Source organism: Zingiber officinale, chromosome 5A (assembly GCF_018446385.1).
Source record: "Zingiber officinale cultivar Zhangliang chromosome 5A, Zo_v1.1, whole genome shotgun sequence".
Taxonomy (NCBI): domain Eukaryota; kingdom Viridiplantae; phylum Streptophyta; class Magnoliopsida; order Zingiberales; family Zingiberaceae; genus Zingiber; species Zingiber officinale.
The window spans coordinates 131,772,100-131,785,556 of record NC_055994.1 but is presented as its reverse complement, the minus strand read 5'-3'; the positions used below and the strand labels follow the sequence as shown (position 1 = coordinate 131,785,556).

The 13,457-nt window shown below is 37.1% G+C and overlaps 1 protein-coding gene across 1 annotated transcript; it reads right to left on the bottom strand.

Annotated features, from left to right (window-relative positions):
* Positions 1-166: 166 nt before the first annotated feature.
* On the bottom strand, positions 167-13,399 carry LOC121981846 (cysteine synthase-like). Its single transcript, XM_042534598.1, has 11 exons — positions 13,247-13,399; positions 13,047-13,100; positions 12,871-12,980; positions 12,704-12,761; positions 1,812-2,075; positions 1,595-1,732; positions 1,394-1,445; positions 1,046-1,125; positions 893-952; positions 723-803; positions 167-445 (listed from the first exon to the last, which is right to left on the bottom strand). The coding sequence occupies exons 2-11, from the start codon at positions 13,083-13,085 to the stop codon at positions 353-355; spliced, it is 975 nt and encodes a 324-aa protein (XP_042390532.1). The 5' UTR covers positions 13,086-13,100; positions 13,247-13,399; the 3' UTR covers positions 167-352.
* Positions 13,400-13,457: the final 58 nt, after the last annotated feature.

Here is a 13,457-nt window from a genome sequence, read left to right as displayed (position 1 = left end):
TCAAATGAAGAAACGAGCTACAGGCTTGAATAATTGGATGCCAGTACAGATTCACAGAGAGAAAAGTGGATTATGTTGATCGCAGTTGGAACTAAAGAATTCTCATGGCGGCACTAACATTGATTCCCATGGCATAAAATCCAGAATTCTTTTTCTCATGATAAGATGAGCAAATAGTGATACCATTATTGCACCAGGTAAAGGTAGTAACTGTATTTCATGCAAGCGTTTGTCCGTGATAACAAGAGAAACACACTTTCTGCGGTACACTTATTAATACAACCATCTTGATTCGAGAAGAGTGAGAGGACCATCGACTGGATTGACTTCAGGATCGTATTCAAACAAACTCTCAGGCTTCGAACACCATGCTTTCTGCTTCTTTCTTGATTGACTGGAAAAGCACAGAGGAAAGGTATCGCTCCCCGAAACTCGGGAAAACAACCTAAATCAGCAAAAAATTCATTGGCATGAATGGACATGTAAGCTGAAAGCAGCAAGCATTGTTTGAGCTAATGAGAAAGGCGGTGCCACTGATCACTGATGGCATGCCGCATGGTTTTGTGGATAGGAAACTAAAGATGAAGCTGAGATTCGCCGTTGGTTGCAAGCAGAAACAAAAAATTTGTATTCTTTGCTCAGGATACGAATCCTTGTGCATCTTGCAATTACAAAACTAAATTGTGGAGCAAAACAAAGCATGAGGAAAAGCAGGAACTCACAACAATCAATTTCCCCGTATTCTCAGGTCGCTGTGCGAGCTTAATAGCAGCCGCCGCTGCAGCCCCAGATGAAATTCCAACCTGCAAATATTTTACCAAGATATGTTTGTATCAACATGGCTGAGTGCTAAACATTAGGCTATAGTGGTCTTGCTAGTAGAAACAATCACCAGTAGCCCTTCTTTCAAAGCAAGAAGTTTAGCCGTCTCAACAGCTTCTTCACTTGAAACCTAGACAGTGAGCATGTGAAATAAGAATTTTAGGTACATAGCAATGAATTATTTCAAGATGGAAAGCAATTGCTCTTAGTAAGAGAGGCCAACTTGGATAACTCCATCGATGAGATCCACATTAAGAACACCGGGAATGAAGCCAGCTCCTATTCCTTGAATTTTATGGGGACCTGGGACATATAAATCAACTTAGATCAGATTCAATAGAACTTTCTTGTTTTTTTAGATGGAAAGTAACATTGTTATTATGACTTGAAATCATGTATTATTCACACAAACACTATGAGCTTAACATTAATGTTTCAATAGAAACAGGCATTGATATTTCCTCCCTATGAGCTTAACATTAATGTTTGCATTTAGAAAATAAACAGACAAGCAAGTTATTCAGTCAAATGAAAACATCAGATGAGAAATACAGTGGAAAGAACAACCTACCAGGTTTCCCTCCGGACAGGACTGCACTTTCAACTGGCTCTACGCCATATAGCTGAGAGAATGGGGAAAGATGTAAATATCAAAAAGAGTGATTGGAACTTTTGTTAATATTAAAAGTATTCAGAAATGGTACTTTCACAATTGTCATACAATAATCTCAACAATGAAGGCTGTCACTCTGCTCATGGTGACATAACTAACCTTAACATTAGGATTTTTCTCCTTGAGATAGCTGCCTGCTCCTGTAATGGTACCCCCAGTCCCAATACCAGACACCAGAGCATCTACTTTTCCACCTGTTCCATTCCATATTTCGGGTCCAGTTGTCTCATAATGAATCTGAAACCACAGAACATGTCAAATTTATGCCTCGATTAAGCTGTATCTAAATAAATCCATGTACTTGACAGAGGTTTACCTTTGGGTTTGCTTGATTTTCAAACTGTTGAAGAATGTAGGAATTTGGGGTATTTGCAGCCAACTCTTCTGCCTTACTAACAGCTCCTTTCATGCCCGAACTAGGATCCGTTAGGACTAATTCAGCACCAAAAGCTTTAAGAATGGTCCTTCTTTCAAGGCTCATGGATGCAGGCATTGTAAGAACAAGCTTGTAACCCTTGGCAGCAGCCATGAAAGCTAGGCCGATCCCAGTGTTTCCACTAGTAGCTTCAATCAGGACGCTCTATCCAAAATTTAAGGTAAAATTTTTTAATAGGGTATTTGATGTGGATGCTCTAATAGGATATTTGATGTGGATACTCTAACTTCTATAAATTATCAATCAAATTTATTTAACTAAAAAATTTAGCTGTTAAACATATATGAGCTGCTTTTCCCACCTCCTCAAATATCCTCACCTCCCTGTCTCACCTAATTTTTTACCTTTATACCCTTTTCTTATTCTCACATTCACGTTTTTTTGTAAATTTTGTTTCTTTTGTTTTTATTGGTTTTGTTTTTTTTATTCAGATTTTTTTTATCAATTTTATTCTTTTTAAATAATTTATTTTTTATTATATATTTATAATCTTTTATTTATTGTTTAGTTGTAAATTTTAAGAGTTATTATTTGTAAAAATGTTTAAAAGTATACAAATTTTAAAAACGGCGTATCACATATGGTAGGCGCATGACATCTCTAGCCTAATAGTTAGAGGTTGATTTTCAGGAACTGACGGCCTGAGGTTTACCCAACCATGCGCCTGACGCCTATGTGTTGGAAATGGAGATAGTGGGGAACGTGGCCCATGTTCTCCACTACACATAATGGAAAAGTCCATTATGCCCCTAGTGTATTTCCCTATATAAAGAGGGTCCGTCCAAGGCTCAGGATGCGTGAAATTGCGTGCGTTGGAGACGAGAGTAAGAGGAGAACATCCAAGGCGGCAGGATTTGGTTTGTGGAATTGCGGAGGGCTTTCCGATCTTGTGATCGCTCTTCCGACAGCGAGTTTTCGCCACTGCCGACTGCGGATCTGCGGGAGATCGCTGTAAGTTTTTACCGCATTTATTTTTAATTCACCTTTCATGCATTTAGTATAATCTACATTGGTATCAGAGCGCGTAGTTATTTCTAAATGCTTAGAGACGAATTATAAAATCGTTGTTCGGATGTTTTCTCGATTTGCCATTTCTCATCACTGTTTTTTGCACGACTAATGTGTCGTAGCATACAACGTCGCTCACCGGCGACAGGATCGCTGGTAAGAGTCACCATCGGCGTTAACGTCGCTGCTCCACAGCGTACTGTACCAAGTTTAAAAAAAACCGCGACAGTATAGCGATTTCCATCAGAGCAGGGCTCAGGCCGCAATGAAATACCGGTGAAGGCATTCTGTGGCCTATGATGGCGTCTTGGTTGGTCGATGGAGTGCTCATGGCTGCTGCCTCTCACAATTTCTGCGCAAGCAGAGACTTGCTACCTGCGTTCGTCGTGGGTGAGGCACTGAAGTGGTGGGCGGCGAATAGATTGTGGTGAAGAAAATGCCGGCAGCGTGCTCGAGGCGACCTCGGCCTCTTGCAGTTTCTGTACCGTGTTTGTCGCTGGTGTGCGGCTGAGACGGCGCGCACAACGTGCACGATGTGCGGTGTGCGAACGTGGCCAGCGGGCGTGGCCAGTGGGCGGCGGAGAAAACGCGATGCTAAAAAAAAAAGGAAGAACGTGCTTCGTGAGGAAACATTTTATGAGGAAAAGTTTGATTTAAATAAATCAAATTTATATATATATATAAAAAGAGTGTTGCATGCAATTTAAAAAAAGAAACCGAACCTTTTGGTTTTGAATTGCTCTTCCTGTAAAATTTTTTTTAACCTTCCGTGTTTAAAAAAAAAATTATGCATGTTAAAATTAATTAAAATTATGATTGTTGGTCTAATTTTAATTAATTAGGTGGGTTTAAATTGGTTGGTCCAATTAGATCCGGTTTAGATTAAACCATTGGGTTTAATTAAACCAATTTGATTCAACTCTAAATTAATTTGGATTAATTAATTAGATTTGGACCAAATATGATCAAATGACCAGATTTGTTCTAATGGGTCAGATTTGATCAAAATAATTAGATTTGTTCTAATTGGTCGGACTTAAACCAATGGACATTGGTTTGATCAAATGGACCTGAGTTTGATCAATAAGTCTGAAATTGGTAGAAATAGACTTAGAGAAAAAGTAACAGAATATAGGCACAAAATCCCTATCCAATTAGATTAGTTCTAATTAAGGACAATGGACTGAGCTTAGGATCTGGATCCCTAATCAACCGATCCGATGGATCTGACCAATTAGATTAGTTCTAATTGTCGACTTAACTCCTGAAAATCGAGAAGATTTGTTTTTCTTGATTTATTATGTTGGTACTATGCTTGTATAAATTGAAATAAGCCGGTTTTGTACTGGTTAGTCGGTTTTGTACTGACTTATTTATTTTCAATTTTTCAGATGGCTAGTCGTGATTTACGACAACATGAGCTTTGGGAGGAGATTAAGGAGCTTGATTTTGACCCTGTTCAAGGACTCGGATGGCTTATTGGTCGGCTCGATCGGTTGTTCTGGAAACTCGAGCGAGAAGAATTTCCAGTAGAAGACACACACAGAAGATTTGCTCTAGTCTATTCACTGCCAGAAAACCTTAGGCAGATAGCATTCCAACTTTGGGATGATTATGATGGACACATCTCGTATTCAGAGATGTGCAAACAGTTGCTTCATCTCTATTGGGGTCCTGAAGACCCAGAGGAGGATCCAGATGAATCTGAAGAGGATTCAGAAGATCCTGAAGATCCTCCAGAGGAGGATCCAGAAGAATCTGAAGAGCATTCAGAAGAGCCTGAAGATCCAGAGGATCTGGGAGAGTGTGTGTGGGAACCAATTGAAAATCTTGAAGCTGCCCTACCTGGGATTACCCCAAATGAGTCCAGGCTGAGAGGGATTATTTTGGCCACTGCACTAGTGTCTGTCCTAGTGGGAGTGGTAGTTGCCTATCTAGTTTATTAGAGTTCTGTTATTTTTATTGTCGTTTTGTATGAACAATAGTTAGTCCATTTCATTCATGTCAATTGATTATATGTTAACAATTTGCAGCATAATTTTATATTAATGATATGTTCATTTATTTATGCTGTTTGCTTGACATGATGCATGATTAGTTCATGATGTATTAAATGATTAGTTCATTTAATTAAAAAAAACATGATATATTAAATGATTAGTTCATTTAATTAATGAATTCATGATATTATAAATGATTAGTTCATTTGTTGGGATGTATGTAATAGAATTGATTAATATTAATTTGATTGGTCATACGGATGATGAGTGAAAACATAGTTGTCACTTGATTTTGTAAACCAACTCAAAGTAATATTAAGTCAATCATAAATTGCATACATATGATATCTACTGAATACTAAATAATTTGTTTATTTATGATAGATTATGGCAACCAAAAACATAATAGCTGAACTCAACAAAGGTGAAAAACTTAATGGGGATAACTATAAGATCTGGCACCTCAAGATACAATATGTACTTGAGGAACAAGAAGTTCTAGAGGCTGTAAATCAGGTTATGGAAGTACCTGTAGATGGTCCCACTGCACAACACAGACGAGATCTTGATGCCTATAAGGCATGGAAGAAAATGGACTCCACTGCAAAGGGTATATTGATTAGTTCAATGGTAGATGACCTAGCTTTTGAATATGAGTTATATCTTACGGCTCATGAAGTCTGGGTTGCCCTTAAAGAAAAATACAGTGGAGTAAGTCTGAGCAAGCTTTGACAGCTGACAATTAAATTCGACAGCTACAAAAAGCGTCTGAATGTGTCAATGGTTCAACACCTCAGGGAGATGTCGAACATGATTCGGGAGCTTAAAACTGCTGGTCATGAGTTGACTGATGAACAACAGGTTCAAACAGTTATTCATTCACTTCCAGATTCTTGGGAGACCATGAAGCAGACCTTAACTCACAGTGAGAGTATCAAGACTTTCACTGATGTCTCACGCCATGTAGAATTGGAGGCAGAGAGAGTTGAATCCGCAAGGATTTCTGGACAAGCCTATGTGGCTGTAAGTTCTGCTGGATCATATGGATCCAAGAAAAAGAAATGGTTCAAGAAAGGGAAGGGAAAGAAGAGGGAAGCTGATGTTGTGGGACAAGGCCCAATCAAGAAGATAGTCAAGAAGACTGGAAAGAAACCTAAAAACAAGTTGACTTGTTTTAACTGTGGCAAAAAGGGCCACTTTGCTCGGGAGTGCACTGAGCAGAAAAAGGTAAATCCAAGTATGTCTTCTTTTCAAGAGTATTTTGTTGCTAGTTCAGTGTTGTTAGCTGATTCTTATCCTTTGTGGATTATAGATTCGGGAGCAACCAACCATGTAGCTCGAGAACGAGTTACATTTGTTGAGTACCGTCGGGTACCAGCTGGCAACAAGTGGATCTATGTGGGAAATAATGCAAGAGTTGAAGTCAAAGGAGTCGGCACTTGCAAACTCAACCTACGTGGTGGTAGAGTTTTATTTCTACATGATGTCCTGAAATTCGACGGAATCTTGTTTCCGTTACGTGTCTTCTTGATTTAGGGTATTGTATTAATTTTTACAGTCGGTCTGTTGAACTTAAGATTGACTCAGTGTCAATCGGATATGGTTTTTTAACAAATGGTTTTATGGTTCTTGATGTAGAACCAGATGTCAATTATGCTATTGATGGTTGTTTTTCAAACATTGCTTTAACTAGTGATGCAGATATAACTGATGAAGTTTGGCATGCTAGATTAGGACACATAGGACAAGAACGTATGAATCGATTAGCTAGAGAGGGTCTATTGGGCACTCGAGCTAAGATTCAATTGTCTATATGTGAGCATTGTCTTGCTGAAAAAGCAACTAGGAAACCATTTGGTAAGGCTATTAAATCTGAATCAACATTGAAGTTAATTCATTCGGACATTTGTGGTCCAATGAATGTGAAGGCTAGACACGGAGCTTCCTATTTCATTACATTTATTGATGATTTCTCTAGGTTCGGTCATGTGTATTTGATTTCTCACAAATCTGAAGCATTAGATTGCTTCATTCGTTATATGAACGAAGTTGAGAATCAAACAGAACGTAAAGTTAAGACTTTACGCACTAACCGTGGTGGGGAGTATTTGTCTGATATATTCAAGACAATATGTAATGATAGAGGGATTATTAGACAGCTGAGAATCCCTGGAACTCCACAGTAAAATGGGATAGCTGAAAGAAGAAATAGGACTCTTCTTGAAATGGTTAGGTCTATGATGGCGCAAGCTAATTTGTCAATCTCCTATTGGGGAGATGCATTATTAACTGCAGCCTATATACTTAACAAAGTGCCTTCAAAGTCAGTTCCATCTACCCCATATGAACGTTGGACAGGCAGAAAACCAGATTTGAGTAATCTGAGACCTTGGGGGTCAGCTGCTTATGTTCATGATAGTTCTCACAAGTATGGAAAACTAGGGCCTAGAGGTAAGAAATGTATCTTTATAAGATATCATAGACCTCCAAAGGTTATGTTTTCATAGGTGAGCAACTAGATGGAACCATCTCCGAAATAGACTCGAGAGATGCGACTTTTCTCGAAACAGAGTTCCCAATCAGAGGTGATGTTGATAAAAATATTCCTCTATTTGAGGAGGATGAGATATTATCAACAAGAGAGGTGTCAAAAGGGATACCTGAGTCTAGTCAACCGAGTGGGAGTGATATGCCGAGTCATGAGTTGACTTCTCAACAGCCCAACTTACGGAGAAGTGTTCGTAAGATCAAACCTAAGAAGAGGTTTGATATTGAGAATGAGCCATTGGTTACACTTCCAATTGACGACGACGAGCCTCAATCCATTGAGGAAGCATTGGAATGTAGAGTTAGAGAAAAATGGAAAGCTGCAATGGTTGAAGAGATGGAGTCCATGATTCAAAATCATGTTTGGGACTTAGTCGATCTTCCTCCGGGCCGAAGGGCTATTGGGAATAAATGGATTCTCAAAATAAAGAGGAAAGCAGATGGATCGATTAACAGATACAAAGCTCGTTTAGTTGCAAAAGGATATACCCAAATGGAGGGTATTGACTTTGAAGAGACATTTTCTCCCGTAGTGAAATTTGTATCAATAAGAGTTATTTTGGCCTTTGTGGCACATTATGACTTAGAATTACATCAAATGGATGTAAAAACCGCTTTCCTTAACGGTGATCTTGATGAAGAAATCTATATGGTTCAACCAGAAGGTTTCATTGCTGAAGGCCAAGAGCAAAAAGTATGTAGACTTGGAAAGTCTATATATGGGCTAAAGCAAGCGTCAAGACAATGGAACATAAGATTTAATGAAGTCGTTTTATCTTATGGTTTTGAAATGATCAATGAGGATCATTGTGTTTTCCTGAAACAGGAAAAAGGAAAGTATGTCATTTTATCATTATATGTTGATGATATGCTGATAGCTGGAAATGACATAGGATATGTGAATGAAGTCAAGAAGTGGCTGTCATCACAATTTGATACAACAGATATGGGAGAAGCTGAATACATCTTAGGGGTGAAGATCATAAGAGATCGTCCTAAAAGACTTTTGGGTCTGTCACAAGAGTCTTATATAAATAAGATGTTACATCATTTCAGCATGTCTAATTGCAACATAGAACATACACCTATTGTGAAAGGTACTGTGTTGAGCAAGAGTATGTGTCCTAAAACTCCAGAGGAAATAGCTGAGATGAATAAAAAAATCATATGCCAGTGCTATTGGTAGTTTGATGTACACTATGTTGTGTACACGTCCCGATATCAGCTATGTTGTGGGCTTGGTCAATTGCTTCAAGTCAAACCCAGGACCGAGACACTGGAAGGCAGTAAAAAGGATATTCAGATATCTGAAGGCGACAACAGATTATTGTCTCTGTTTTCAAGGATCAGATATGAGTCTGAAAGGTTATTTAGATGCAGATTGGGCTGGAGACCTGGATGATAGAAAATCCACATCAGGCTATGCATTCTTGCTAAATGGTGGCACCATCTCATGGAACAGCAAGAAACAAGCTTGTGTAGCTTTGTCAACTATGGAAGCTGAATATGTGGCATGTTCAGCAGCTGTGCAAGAAGCAGTCTGGTTGAGAAGGTTTCTGAAGCATCTGAAAATTGCTGAGGATAGTGGGAGTCCAGTAACTGTCTACTGTGACAGTCAAGCTGCAATAGCTTTTTCCAAGGATCCCAAATATCATAGCAAAGGCAAGCATATAGAAATTAAATATAATTTTGTAAGGGATATTGTGGCTAAAAGAAAAGTCATTCTTGAGTATGTCCCTACACGTGTTATGCTTGCAGATCCTTTTACTAAGCCAATGACTAAAGAGTCATTTAAAGAACATGTAAAGTCTTTGGGACTTCGTAGAATGTAACAATATTGAAATAACAATCAGACTTTGTGTTATGATTGTGTCATTTGCCATAATTTATTCAGTGTATATGTTGTATTTGTTACATTCATATAAGATCTCTGTGAGCATGTTGGCGGTGGAGATTAGTCCACTCACATGGACAATCATCTCTGTTTGTTAAGTACAAATAGGGATAAGACCGTTACTTATGAAACAACTTACGTATGAAATTATGAAATTAGAAATTAGATTCATAAGTTGAGGTCGCCTTGATAATTGTGTCAAGATGAGATCATTTATGTGTAAATAATGATCAAGTAAATGAACCCACCATTTACTAAACTGTGAAGCCAGATTAGAATTCATATGTTGAATTCAGGATTAGACGTTAAGTATGTCTAGATCGAAATCTGTACGATGTTAAATTTGAAGACAACATGCACTCTTTTTAGTAAAGAGAATAACATCGTAGCATGTGATTCATACCACATGTGCTATTGCGACAATAAAGGTAGTAGGAGAATGAATCCCTGTTTCTCTACTATGTGAGACTTTTGAGATTATATGTTAATCTCAATTTTTGCCTTAGTGACTATTTAGCTGTCTACTTGAAGTTTTAATCAGTGTCTGCTACTTTAGCGTGTATCCTATGGCTATGGATGATTCGGTCTATGGAGCATAACTAGGAAAGCGACTGATTAAAATGAATTGATTCTAGCTAAAAAGGAAGATTAAATATATTTACATCTTTTGTTGTTATTCACTGGTCGACCCATTGGATATGGAACATGCTCATGACATAATGGTCATTATAAGGGATTAGAGATGTTCATATCGATGTAAACGAAAATTATTTAATCTGGGTAAATAGCAAGACATGGATATCTTCAAGATAATGGCTGTGTGTCACTTGAAGATTGGATGGATTCTGGATAAAGGCTATGTGCCACCAGGAAAGTGGCTAAGTGTCATAAAGAGTGTGTCTCTAATTTATTTGAGTAGCTAAGTAAAGTGTAACAACTTTATTAGCATTGATTGCTCAAAGAGCGGCTAAGTCAAGGTGTAACAATCTTCTTAGCAACTATCGCTCAGTGTGTTTGCTGTCGCACGAACCATTTTCTCTAAGTATGGATTGGATGTTCTCATATGGTCTATGTGACCAAACTCTCTAATAGTCTATGTGACTTATTAAGTCTTTGTGACTTACCTGAATGAACTAGTCTTAGTGACTTAGCTGGACGAGTGGGAGATGTTGGAAATGGGGATAGTGGGGAACGTGGCCCATGTTCTCCACTACACATAATGGAAAAGTCCATTATGCCCCTAGTGTATTTCCCTATATAAAGAGGGTCCGTCCAAGGCTCAGGATGCGTGAAATTGCGTGCGTTGGAGACGAGAGTAAGAGGAGAACATCCAAGGCGGCGGGATTTGGTTTGTGGAATTGCGGAGGGCTTTCCGATCTTGTGATCGCTCTCCCGACAGCGAGTTTTCGCCACTGCCGACTGCGGATCTGCGGGAGATCGCTGTAAGTTTTTACCGCATTTATTTTTAATTCGCCTTTCATGCATTTAGTATAATCTACACTATGTACCTACATGTATCTCCCTCCATATCCGTAGGGTCGTTACTAGTATGGAACAAAATAAAAATTATATACATGAAACAATGCACGAAAATATATAAAAATAAAAATTTTAATCAATTTAAAGGGAGAAGAGGTTCTGACATGTGTCAAGGGTTGGAAGGGGTTAATTTAAAGGGAGATGAGTGTTTTAACATGTGTTAAAGATTGGAGGGTGGGTAATTTAAAGGGAGGGAAGGTTCTGACATATGTCAGTTGGAGGATGAGTAATTTAAAGATAGTAAGAGGTTTTGACATGTGTTATGTGTCAAGAGTTGGAGGGAGGTAATTTTAAGAGAGGGGAGGTTCTGCCATGTGTTAAGAGTTGGATGGGGATAATTTAAGTATCGAATTAGAAAAGTAATATAAAGGAAGAGAGATTCTAGATTATGTTAAAAATTATATAAAATAAAAATAATAATAAACAAAATTAATTAAAAAATAAAAATGAAATAAAATTGGGGAAAAAATAAAAGTATAAAATAAAAAAAAATTGATAAAAAATAATAAATAAAATTGATTAAAAAATAAAACTAAATAAAAATTAAATAAAATTTTTAAGAAAATTATAAGTAAAGAAGTTAGGGGTATAAAGGTCATTTATATGGGAGACAAAATCTAAAAAGGGAGAGGGTCCTGTCAGAGGGGTGGGAGAAGAAATTTATAAAATAAAATAAAAAAAATATATATAGGTATCAATGAAAATAATAACAAATAAAATTAATTAAAAAATAAAACTAAATAGGATTAAAAAATATAAATAAAATTAATTAAAAATAAAACTAAATAAAAATTAAATAAAATTAAAAATATATATAAGTATGGATGAAAAAATAATAAATAAAATTAATTAAAAAAATAAAATTGAATAAAAATTAAATAAAATTGAAAAAAATAAAAAAAACAAAGAAAAAGGGGTAGAAATGGTATTTGACAAGGAGAGAGAGGAAGAGGGAGGGGTGCAGTGTTAGAGGGGTGGGAAAAGCAATTTACTAAACATATAACAATATAAAAATGATAATGAAAGAAAGAAAAAGAGAAAAAAATGGAATTTAGAGAGGAATAATAGTAGAATATTAAATATGGTTTTATCTTTAAAAAGTATTTTTATAAAAAAAAATAAGTATAGCGCATAAATATTTTTAATTTATTAATCAACTTAATTTATGTCAGTAAATTAATTTTTTATTAATGGGGACCCAATTGTCTTGAGCGACAATAGTCGGTGGTGGGTCTCATAGTCAGCTAATTTTTTTTTACTATTTTTTACATAATTTATAAATAGTCATTATCCTTTATAATATTTACTTTTAATAAAAATATATTCATTATAATAAAACATTTAACCTAAATATATAAAATAAAATATTTATCTAAATATTTAAAAATAAAAAATAAAAAATATTTTTTAAGTATACATTAAATTAATTGAATAATTTTATTAGATTTTAATTAAGTCTATTTAAATTATTTCAATCATAATTGAGAGTTAATTAAAATTATTAAATTAAAATTATTTAATTAAACCTAACTTACCCGCTTACAAGGCGCCAGGAGACGCGCTGGCGAAATAGCGGTGGCGGTGACGATTCTAGCGACGATTTTAGGCACAGCAGTGGCGGACGGAGGTGAGTTACTGCCTACAGTACCACCTCACGCCCGCCTCCCGCTTAGATACTGCTGGCAATTGCCGCAACTGATAGACAGATCCAAATTATACCCTCCCAATTCTAGTTCATGCTTTTGTCTTTGGGAACCCATAAACATAGGTGTGAAACAGCTTACCTTCCCAGGTTCGATAAGCCCCTTCTCCTCTGCATCAGCAATCATGCTATACCCAATCCTGTATTAAAGATTCACCCCATCATAGAAAAACCACATCACGACAAAGAACAAGATGAAACTATTCAATTAAAAAACCAAAGAAAAGCAAAACACTGATTCATCGAGACCTGTCCTTTACACTGGAGCAAGGCTCCATGCTCTCCAGCTTAGCAGCGATCCGAGCGACGCAGCCAGTGGCAACATCGTTGAGGTACACCAGTGGAGTCTTGCCAATTAACTGCGAATCCGGAAACAGATCAACATAACAGATCCAAGGGATGTATCATAAGAACTAAAATCTTACCTCAGTGACATCCTTTGCAATCGAATCACCTTCCGCCATCCTTGAGATACTTACCTGTAACAAAATCATACATCCACAGCACATGAAAACCCAATAATCCGGAAGAAAAAACCCGCATGTTTTTAGTGCTCCGACAATGGATTTTAAGACTAAAACCAGCGAAATCGATTCTAACAAAATAACTAGAGAAAAGAAATTACTCTAAGAACGCAATCAGCCGTCTCTGGGAACCACGAAACGGAAGAGAGGGGGGGATAAAAATCGATGCAAGGAACGGCGACGCGAGTGTCGTATTTGTAGCGGTCCCTTCCGATGAATGCGATGTTTGATCCCTTGATTATATCGGCACGGCCGCTACGGTGCGGACTTTTCCGTTTGAAGGGGATTAACGTCAATGAATATGATTTTGCC